General features: G+C 44.1%; 1 protein-coding gene across 1 annotated transcript in view; it reads left to right on the forward strand.

Moving 5' to 3' along the window:
• Positions 1-9,221: 9,221 nt before the first annotated feature.
• The window catches only part of Depdc1b (DEP domain containing 1B), a 74,644-nt gene continuing 71,861 nt past the window's right edge, over positions 9,222-12,004 (forward strand). The window contains exon 1 of the mRNA XM_021208438.1: positions 9,222-9,354. Within this exon, the coding sequence (XP_021064097.1) occupies positions 9,307-9,354 (48 nt within the window). The 5' untranslated portion in view covers positions 9,222-9,306. The remainder of the gene's footprint in view (positions 9,355-12,004) is intronic.

The following is a 12,004-nucleotide window of genomic DNA, read 5'->3' on the forward strand; positions in this document are numbered from 1 at the left end:
TATATATATATATATATATATATATATATATATATATATATATATATATATATATATATATTCACCCATCATTTACCCACTGATGGACACTGAGGCTGATTTCACATTGGGCCATCGGGTATGGTGCTGTAATAAATTTGGGAAGTGTGCAGCCATCCCTCCTGCTCACTGATTTCACTTCCTTTGACTGAACCCAATAGTGGGGCTGCACCACACAAATGGACCCACTGGTATAGGAGCAGAGGCACTTCCCGCTGTCATGTTACCTGTGGGTGGAGATTTCAGATGTTATGAGACATGTGAAGCTGTATGTATTACTCTGTGTCCCAGAGAATTCAGACGACACCGGAGGTCACCCTACATGACACACTTGTCCTGATAGTATATACATTGAAGACCTTTCCGCCACTAAACTATGTTTCCTCTGTGGCCTGCTTCTCTCTCAGAGTGTGTCCTTTCTTAAATTCTCTTGCTTTTCTTGTTCTCCATGTGTCCCTGTCCGCCTCATTCCAGGCAATAAGAACATGGAACGCCTTGCAGAGGTGTCCACTGAACTCTCATCCACCAGTGTCAAGAACACACACTATTTCCACACGCCACTCTCTTACAGTTGCGATTCATGTCTATAATCCTCCAGTGATTTGCTAAATGGATTTCCTATCTCCAGTATCTTCCTCTAATCCATCCAACATTCCCCAGGCCAATGTTGGCTACAAATTGCTTTTTCATCATCTTACTTTTCCAGCTATTGAGAAATACACTTCGTTGTAAATGCTATTTGGCATGGCCAAGATGTCCCAGAAGCTGAGCTTGTACCCAAATATATAACTCCACTTAGCAATGTTCGTTGGCAAAGGCTTATTTAGAACAACTTTTGAATTGTAACAAGAACTATCAGGTGGCAGTGGGTGAAGGGACTGTCATAAACCAAAGCTCCAGGTATGAGTGGATTACACTTTCTAAACTCAAGAGGGAGAGCAAACACAGATGACTTTGGTGAGAAAAATCAGCAGAGGAGCAAACTTAGAATCAAATTTGATAGATGATATGAAAATATAAAAGGCAGTTATTCTGTAGAGTGCATTTACATATGAAACATCACTACAGAATCAATCAAAATTTCTTTTAAGAAATTAGTAATTTTAAAGTATTCATGGTTGCAGTTGTATGTGTTAGTGTGCTGCTTACACTTATGTAAGTGCACTGTGTACATGTTTTGTACCTGAGGAGGCCGGAGGAGGGTGCAGATCACCTGGGCCAGGAGTTACTGATGGTGGTAAGCCTTCATGTAGGGGCTGGGAACTGAACCTGGGTCCTCTGCAAGAGGACATCTCTAGCTCACAAAAAACATCTCCAGTCACAAAAAAACATGATGATGATGATGATGATGATGATGAAACTGAGACAGTATCATTGTGTATTTAGAACTTGCTTTGGATCCTTGATCCTCCTGGCCATTCCTCCTCAGTGCTGAGATTACGGAAGTCAACCCACATGCCTAGAATAAAAACGGATAATTAAACATTTTACAATTACAATGGTTGGTTGATTGATGTGTGTGTGTGTGTGTGTGTGTGTGTGTGTGCGCACACGAACATGCATGCACATGTGTCTAGGCACATATGTTAATCACAGAAGACAACTTTTGGGGTCAGCTCTTTCCTTCCACCCTGTAGGTGTGGGCCTTGGGATCAAACTCAGGTTTTTTTTTTTTTTTTTTTAGTCTTTATTAAATTATTTTATTTATTTACATTCCAAAAGTTGTCCCCCTTCCCGGTTCCCACTCCCCAAGTTCCCCACCCCACCCCACCCCCATCTCCCTCACCTGCCTACCTATACCCACATCACCCCCACCAGCATTCCTCTTCTCTGGGGCATTAAGTTTCCACAATTAAACACATTTTCTCTCACTGAGGCCACAAGGCAGTCCTCTGCTACACATATGCCCAGGACCACGAACCAGCCCGTGTATGCTCCTTGATTTTGGCTTAGTCTGGGATCTCAGAGGGATCCAGGTTAGTTAACAGTGTTGTTCTTCCTATGGGGTTTCGATCACTTTCAGCTCCTTCTTGCTTTCCTCTAAGTCTTCCATAGGGGTCCCTGACCTCAATCCAGTGGTTGGCTGTAAGTATCTGCATTTGTCTCAGGCAGCTGCTGGTAGAGCCTCTCAGAGGACAGCCATGCTAGGCTTCTGTCTGCACACACAATATGGCCTCAGTGATAGTGTCAGGATTTGGTGTGAGTGCACGGAATGAATCCCAGGTTGGACTGTGTTATGGTTTATATATGTTCAGTCAAGGGAGTGGCACTATTAGAAGATGTGGCCCTGTTGGAGTAAGTGTGACCCTGCTGGAGTAGGTGTGTCATTGTGGGTGTGGGCTTTAATACCCTCATCCTTGCTGCCTGGAAGCCATACTCTGCTTGCAGCCTTCCGATGAAGATGTAGAACTCTCAGCTCTGCCTGCAGCATGCCTGCATGGAATCTGCCATGTTCCCGCCTTGATGATAATGGACTGAACCTCTGAACCTGTAAGCCAGACTCAATTAAATGTTGTCCTTTATAAGACTTGCCTTGGCCATGGTGTCTGTTCACAACAATAAAACCCTAAGACAGACTAATTACTAGATGACCTTTCTTTCAGTCTCTGCTCCATTTTTGTCCCAGCATTTCCTTTAGGCAGGAACAATTCTGGGTTAAAAATTTTGAAGATGGGTGGGTGGCCCCCTGCCTCAACTGGGGGCCACGTCTATCTACTGGAGGTGGCCTCTTCTAGTTCCACCTCCCCACTGTTGCTGGGCATTACAGCTAATGCCATCCCCATTGAGTCCTGGGAGTCTCTCACATCCCAGGTCTCTGGGACTTTCTTGAGATTCCCACGCTGTTGCATATTTCGGTTCATTCTCCTTCTCCTCTGTCTTCCCCCTTCCCTGATCCTGCCCCTCCTTCCCTCATCTCCCTACCCTCTCCCACTCCCTTCAGTATGACAATTATAGGCAAGAGGGACCATGCATTATCTACTGCAGTATTCCAGTAGCTGAAACAGTACCTTGCACATAGTAGGTACACATGCATACTTGTTGAATCAGTGAGTTGTCAATTAATAGATCCTTCAGTTTTTTGAGAATGTTCACTTTTTAAAATGCTGAGATAATTTTATTTAATACTTTAAACATTTACAGTGAAATTATATAGTTTTTAAAAAAAATTTTTTTAATATAACTTTATCCTTTTCTTTTTCACCCACTACTCCTATTGGTGACTACCATTAATGCAAGTTCTGGAGTACTTTATCAATGGGGTGGTGGTGGGACAGACTAATAGGCATGCCCATCAAGGTAGGCTTTTAACTCTCAGAACCTTAGCTAATGAATAGATTTTAAAAGAGTTATTTTATTTTCAAATGAAATATCTGTATACTTTGTGCATCTCTCTCTCTCTCTCTCTCTCTCTCTCTCTCTCTCTCTCTCTCTCTCTCTCTCTCTCTCTCTCTCTCTCTCTCTCTTGTGTGTATTTGTACATCTTTGTATGTGCACATCTCTCTCTCTCTCTCTCTCTCTCTCTCTCTCTCTCTCTCTCTCTCTCTCTCTCTGTGTGTGTGTGTGTACCTAAATGCTTATACCTGTAGAGGCCAGAAGAGGGAGTCATATGCCTTGGAGTTGAAGATAAAGGCAGTTGTAAGCTGCTCAGTATGGATGCTGGGAACTGAGCTCTGGTCATCGGGAAGAGCAGGAAGCACAGTTAATTACTAAGTCATCTTTCCAGCCCCTGCAAGTAGCCATTTTTGATGGCTATCGTGCTAATAAAGATGCTGAATGCACCTGGGCATCCTGAAGAGCTAAAGTCCCGTGTAAGCAGTGAGTGACTTGTGCAAGAGGAGCTGGACTGAGTGTGATATCCCAGAATCCTCTGGGTGTCAAGGCAGGGCTTAGCCACTCTCTGGTCAGAGGGACTGAGGCACACAACCTCCAACACAGAGTATGCTTAGGCAAGCTGCTTTCTGCTGCCCAGCTTGTGGCTTCCTAATGCCAGTGGCAGATCAGCGTCACCGCCAGCTCTCAGTGTGATGATGCCCATCCCGAGAAGACGTTTGTGCACATCAGTTTGCACGTTGACTCAGATTCTATAACATCTCGATAGCCTCACTTAAGTGTGCCACAGAAGAGAACACACAGCAAGTTATTAAAACTGTTACGCTCATGATGTAGAAATGGATACAATGATCCAATTGAGACTTAACTGGGAGTTACACTTAGTTAATTAGATACACAGTTAATATTCATTGAACCCCAGTTCAACCCAAACTTTAATCAGGGGGGCTGAAAGATAATTAAAGAAAATGATTCTTTTAATCAATTTTAGTTATTCAACTGTGATATCTATCTATCTATCTATCTATCTATCTATCTATCTATCTATCTATCTATCTATCTATATGCCTGGTAAAGATTACATCAATGACAGGTTCATCCTGAAATGTCTTTATATAAAGATGTGTTGAATTTTATTTTGATGGTTCATTTTGATTTAAAGGTATTAGTAAAATCATCAAAACCGAGTTACCTAATGTCCCAGTTTGTGTGTGTGTGTGTGTGTGTGTGTGTGTATTGTTCTTTACAAAGTATTATTATATAGCTTAATCTGGCCTCAAATTCATGGTCAATTCTAAGTTTCTGGACTTAAATCACAGAGATAGATGTTTCATTTAAAAAGACAACAATGGGTCTAAGAATGGGGTAGAGCTTGCCTGACATGCATGACGTCCTGGGTTCAAGACCAGCTTATTAGGCTATATGAGAACGTGTCTCAAACAACAAACAAACAAACAAACAAACACCACCAACAAAACCCAAACTGCTTCATTCTGGGATCATTCAATGGAGGGAGAAAGAAAGGATTACAATATACTCATATATGGAAATCCATAGACTAAATTATAGAATTTCCCTTGTACTCCAGGGTTATAAAAAGGAAGTTAAGCCATCTTAATACTGATACAAAGCTATATTGTTAATCAAGAAAATTAAATAAGTACTGTGGTTGACTATGAAATGTTTTCCACGGGCTTACACGGTTGGTTAGTGGGTCTGCAGCTGGTGGTGCTGTCTAGGAAGGTTGGAGAACTTTCAGAACATGGATTCTCACTAGAGGAAGAAGGTCACAGGGGGTGGGCCAGCTCCTGTTCACACTCTGCTTTCCGAATGAACTTACAAACAGGGGAACAGTGGGAAACAACATGTCCTCCACCTCCTGATTCACATTCCAGAGAAACGACTCTCCACTGGATCCCCTGATGAGGTTAACTCTGATGATCAACCTACATGTAATCACAAGGGAATCCTATTCATATATATGGAAAAATAAAAGCAAGTCATTTAGCTATATTTTTTAAATCAAACCCAGGACATGCTAGGCCAATGCTTTTCCACCGAGCCACACGTGGCTCTGGTGTAAGTGATTTATAATAAATGAATATTCACTTCAAACACAAGTGATTAAACACAGCTGTGCTGGGTGAAATACCATGAAATAATCAAGAACTTGCTTCTATTTACCCACATAAGGTCTGTCTTAGAGATGGATCTTTAGGTGTTGGGCATGCAAACTGACTCCATGAGTTTGACTCTCAGTAGCTACTGAGGAACAAGAGAACTGACTGAATAGTTGATAGTTGGTCTCCCTCCCCCCTCTTTTACACACACACTCACATACACATACTCACACACACTCGATGTGATGTTTGTGCACTTACTCTCATGTATGTGCACCACACATGGAATCATAAGTAATTTAAAAAGTTGAATGTTGTGAGACCAATTCCCTCTTTGCCTGAAATTCTGAAGTAAGTGCTAAGCATATGGTCTGTCTTCTTGATATAATTTCCATGGATTCAAAACCTGCAGATATATTCTGCATCAGACACCACCCTGTGCCTTGTCATTGGTGACGTGACTTCATGATGTGGTAACCTTTGCTGCAGTCATAAAGGAAGCAGAGGCTAACGTTCCTGGATCATCCACAATATTTTTGATATTTTAGGTGAAAGTGAAGCGAGGCTCAAGGCTTATGGGGTTACAACCCTGGTTTCCTCTCGCCTAGACATCCAACAGGGCACTGAGTGCCATGCAGAACAAGTATTGCTGGCTGCCAAGTCCGGGTTAAGCATCAGGGGACATCTACCTTCTCTTTTCTCTGCCCACAAAGTCTAGCCAAGTTCTCCCCATATTTCAAAAACAAGAAAACATCTCCATGAAGGTGGAACCTCTTTATTGAGTCATCATTATCTTACTGGTAGAAAACAAACAAACAAACAAACATAAAAAACCCAAACCACAAAAAAACCCCAAACCAAAACAAACAGAAACAAAAACAAAAACAAAAACCCACCCCACAAAATCAAACCAAATCCAAAACCAAACCAAACCAAACCAACAACAACAAAAACAATCTAGGTAGATGTTAAGCGCTATGAAGATGACACAGCAGTGCAGGAGTAGCATGGTATGCAACCTCACAGCACAGGCCAGGGAGTACTTCCAGGAAGGCTGTGAGGTGGCACTGATGGAGAAGACTGTGTAAGGATCTGGGGCAAGCATAGTCCTGGCAGGAGTCTGCAAAGGCCCTGAAGTAGGAAGGAGTATGTTTGAGAAACAGAAAGAAGACTGGCCAGGAGTGAAAAATAGGTGAGGGGAGAAGAAAACACTGGATTTAGCGGGGACGGAGAGGGTAGGAATTGTTGAACTGCTTTTTGTGTGATCCCAAAGGCCTGATAGGTGGTCAGCAGTCCCTTTACACGACATCTACAAAGGCTGCCTTTGTGGCTTCTGATATGTGGGTCTTTGATCCTTTCAAGTTAATGGAAATTATCATCTGTAGCTCACAGAGGACTTGGGAAAATGCTGAAGAAGCTAGTGTGATTTTGGTTTCAAAGGTAGCTTCTTTTAAAAATATTTTATTTTTAGTTATGTGCGGGTGCGTGTGCCTAAATGTGGGTATGTACACGTGAATGCAGTTGCCCATGGAGGCCAGAATAGGCACTGGATCTTCTTGAGTAACAGGGTATCGTGAGCTGCCTGATGTGGGTGCTGAGCTATGGACGCAGGTATTCTGCAAAGGCATTGTGGGCTATTATCTGGTGAGCCATCTCTCAAGCCCCTGAGGTCCATCTTTTAACTATTGCTATATACTGGGCATCATTTGAGTACCTTAATGCATCATTTCAAGTCCTTGTATCAACTCTGCAAGACAACCATCAAAATCTCCATTTTTGCCATCGAGTAGAGGGGAATTAAATAACGAGCTTGAAGTCACTCGGCTTGTTAGTACACTGGTTGTTGTTGAAGTTGAAATCTAGATGTAGCACATTTCTGTTCGTGATTTCCATGGAAGTTGAAAGCTGCATAATTTGAGGATGGGCAAGCTTTGTTGCAGGATTCCAGCGTTACCATCATGGTGGACAAGACTCTAGAATTTCTTTTCCATCTGCCTCTTGTATTAAAGTATATAGGCATACTTTGGCTCATCATAGACAAACAGAACTGTTCCACAACATTTGGAGGTGTAAGAAGTAAAGTTAACTCTTTTTAAATTTCCAAATTAATATATATGCAGCATATATAAAGCCAAGCAGGTTTTGTTTTTTGCTTGTTTGTTTCTGTCTTTCATAATAAGACTAAATATACACCTGGACAGGGTAGGACGAGGTATTGGGGGGGGGTTCATTCTTTGTTCAGCAATCTCTCTTTTGAATCTGTATTGGTTTATTGTGCATGTGTGTTCGTGTCTGAGCACAACACAGCGCACTTGTGAAGGTCAGAGCATAACTTTTGGCAGTCAGTTCTCTCCTTCCACCATGTAGGGCTCTTAGGATCAAACTCAGGGCATTCATTGGCCTTAGCAGGAAGTGCCTTTACTACCAGAGTCGTCTCACCTCAGGCCCTCAAAAATCTGAACTGAGCGTATCCAGGCTTTAGTTTGTGATCTTGGTTTCTTTTCTTTTAGTGACTCACTGAGTTTAATTAGGGTTTTGTACATGAGCATGGGTGTCAGGGTATTTACTGGAAGAAAATAGATGGCCTCTCTCAGCAGCCATTCATTTCCAACAATCTCCTCACTACTGGCCTCATACACCCTTCCTTCCCTGGTATGCAGGTATGCTAGAATATTGATGGACAGGCTCCATCGTGTGTAGGTCTTGTACAGGTACTTGCTGTGAATTCATGAGTGAGCAGCCAACTCAGTCATATTATGTTCAGAAGACAGCATCTTACAGATCTTCTCCCCATCCCCCAGCTCCTCTTTCTTTCTGTACCCTCTTCTACCGTGTTTCCTGAAAGGGGTGTTCATATCAATGTCTCATGCTCAGCCCTATTTATTCTCAGGACTTTCACCAGTTTTGAGGGTCTGAATTAATCATCTATTGAATTAGTCAGTGTCTAAAATGTCTATTGCCTATCAGCTTCTACGATCAAGGTGGAGTTGTTCTGTCTTCACCGAGGAGTCCAGACATAGATTCATAGTCACTGAGTTAAAGGAATACAGTATAAAGTGAAGTCATTTGTCTCTTTCAACTGTTGCAAGTCGGACCAACAATTCCCACCGGCAGGAGATGTGTAGGTGATTCGGTGCAGAGAAGACAGCGCAGAATTCATCAGACCCATAAACAAAGGACTAACAATTTCAGTCAGATTCCTAAATACAAAACCTAAGTTCTCGGAGGAGAAAGATTACACAACAGAAGCCGACCATGCCTCTCCTTATCGCTCTTTCTACACTCCTTATGGCGGATTGCCTTTATCTGCTTTAGAAATGTTCTTCCACTTGGACAGCGGTCAAGTCAACTCGCTTCCTTTCACCACCCACTTCTTCCTCTTCGCTAAGCTCCGGATTCTCTGCCCTGGGTGCTGACAGGAATTATCTATCAGGTTCCAGCTAGGTTTGGCTCACCGGGCTCCGAGGTTTCAGAGCTGGTGTTCCGAGTGGGCTCGCGGCAGGGACGGTCCGGGTAGGGTTTGGGCAGCGCCGTCCACTGCGTGCCGGCGGTACGCTGCGCGATCAGTCACCTCCGCGAGCATCCGAGCGCCCACTGGCGAGGAGAAAGTGTCCCTTCCTCCGAGCTGCTGGAGGCGCCACCCGCGGTAGTGAAATCCAGGACACAAACAGCCCCGCCCACACTGCAGTTCCTGTCACGTGCCCTCGCAACGTCCAATCAGCGCCCGGAAGCTCCGGGCTTGTGATTCAAACTGCGGCGCGGCGAGCTCTGTATGTAGTCCCCGCCGGCATTGCCCCGCGACTGCTGCGCGTTGGGAATGGAGCATCGCGTAGTGGGACCCGGGCCGTACCGGGCCACCAGGCTGGTGAGTGAGAGTGGGGCCGAGCCGACCCCGCGCCGCTGTTACCGCTGAGACTCGGGCTGTGTGCAGTCGCTCGGGGGCTGCCGGTGCTGGTGGTCGTGTGTCTACTCCGTCCGCTGCTGCACACTCTGCCCCACAGCGGGCAGACGAGGCCCGGGGCCAGTCCCACCAAGGTGGCATGAACTTCTTCTGCCGCCGGTGGTTGGATGCTCGGCTTTGGACGTCGCCTTCAGCCTTAACGGGGATCCGAACCTCAGGCGATCGCGTTCCCCTTTGTCCTAGGGACCTACTCTAGTTTCCAGGGCAAGATCGACCGTGGGTGGAGCCATAGGACCACCTATGGATGTAGCTCTTGCGGACTGCGGCGATCCAGGCAGGGTGTGGGTCCTTCCTGAGTGACACCGTTGACACTTGACAAGTGTTCTTTGTAACGGTGCACTGCACGGAGGTGGATTGCCTCTCTAAGGTTCCTGCCCCCGGCGTTTCAGTTGTCTTCAGCGGATCAGCAGTGATAGGTGATCTGAAAGCTTTGCTGATGATGCACCAGGGTGAGGGTCTTTCTTCTGAAAACAAGTTTTGACACTCAGACTTACTTCTAGGAGGAAGTAATTTTACTGACTTCTGCCTCAAATGGGTTAGGACAGTGGAATAGACAGAAGGTTTTAGAGGACTTCGAGTTTTGTCTGTGAAGACTCCTAGCTGCATTGCCTTGCAATAAAGTCTCACTCGTGGGGACGAGTATCTGAACTTATGTTTTAGACTCATGTGTTAGAGACATCATTTTCTTTCTTTCCAGAGCCAGGTAGTCTGTGTTCTGCGGAGTCAAGCCACCTTCCATGGATGAGAAGTTAGGTTTCAGGCTGCTTGACCTCTGTTTTATTAGACTTACGGGGCATGCGGAGAATCGAATAGAGATTATGAATCTTCTTCACACAAAAGAGCACAGGGCACATGTCAAGTTTCTCCTAAGATTTTAGGGTCTGTGGTATTGTTTCATTTGGCTGAAAATAACACGTATTTGCGTAGGGTCATTGGTCTGGGCTGGACTCATGTCAGCGTTTCTTCCAATGGAAATCATTCATGTGTCACTATCTGGTGATTTGACTGGCACTGGGTGGTGTCACGTGGTACCCTGGTCCTCAGGGTCGGTTGAACCAAGTTTTGACAGGTTTCCTCAGATTCTTCACACGGTGGGCTCATGGGGTCATGACATTTTGTTCACACCTCATTGGCCAAAGCAAGTGAAATGGCTGAGTCTAGAATCTAGACATTCATTTCTATTAAAAAGACATCGCTATTATTGTTATTGTATGTTTTGTGTATTTGTATGTATGGAGGTTAGAGGGCAACTTTGTGAAGTCATATCTTTCCTTATCCCTTTATGTGCAAGGATGGAACTCAGGTTGCCAGCCTTGTGTGGTGAGGACCTTTACCCACTGAGCCACCTTGCAGGCCCCTTTTCTACATTTTAGCATGGAGAGGTGGTAAAAGTCACATTGCTAAGGTGCCTGTGAAGAGGCTAGGAGGCATCATTGTGTAATCCATGGAACCCCCAGAATGGTCCCGTTTATTTTAAGAAAGGGTGAAATGAATAACGGATGTAGGTTTTCTTTAAGGCTCGTTTCTAAGAGGTATGAACGATGACAACAAGATAAAGAGAGTCTCAGAAACGGTGTTTTCATAATTGCAACCGCAGAAGGGGCTCCACTGTGTAAACTACCTGGGGTCATGGCTGCTGTTGGTTCTGCCTTGAGGGAAGACAGGAGTTGTTCTGTTTTAGTGACTTTTGCCAACTATAATGGCAGTCCTCCCTTATCTGGAAAGAATATGTTGCAGGAACCCCGGTGTGTTTGGTTTGAATAAGATTGGCCCTCATAGACTCATGCCTCTGTCCCCAGGGCGTGGAACTGTTTGAAAAGATTACAAGGATGGGGAGGTGTGGCCTTGTTGGAGGAAGTGTGTCACTGGGGGGTCAGTTTTGAGGTTTGAAAAGCCCACGCTAAGCCAAGAGTCTCTGTCTCAATCTGTGTGTCAGGATTTAACTCTTAGCTGTTTCTCCAGTGCCTGCTTACTCCCTGTCATGATGATAATGGTTGAAGCCCCCAAAACATTAAACAAGCCCCCAATTAAATGTTTTTCTATAGAAGGGATGCCTTGGGTCATGGTGTTTCTTCACAGCAACAGAACAGTGACCAAGACACACAGAAACTGCTTAAAAGTATGATAGTACTAGACCCCATATGTATTGTTATACATAGTATATGGTTTTTGTACATATACCTATGATGGTTTAATTTGTAAATTAATACACTGAGGAATTAACGACAGTAATAACAAAATGGAGCAATTAATATATTCTACTAAAGTTCACTATAATACTTTGGAGCTATTGGTCATTAAAATAAAGATTACTTGAGCAGACACACGGTAAAACCTCACCAATTGGCCTAATAACCTAAATACCATTAAATGACTCCTGTGTGAGTGGCATACTTGCTGTGGACACAGTGAGCACTGAGCTCATTCACATACTTGATGGGCTGAAGCAATCTCACTGTGCTTCCCAGAGCTGCATGCAACTGAAAACTTAGGAACTGTAAACTTTTAGAATTTTCTATTATGCAAGTTCCTGTTTACTGTGGGTAACTGAAAT

Source organism: Mus pahari, chromosome 11 (assembly GCF_900095145.1).
Source record: "Mus pahari chromosome 11, PAHARI_EIJ_v1.1, whole genome shotgun sequence".
In the NCBI taxonomy this organism is placed as follows: Eukaryota; Metazoa; Chordata; class Mammalia; order Rodentia; family Muridae; genus Mus; species Mus pahari.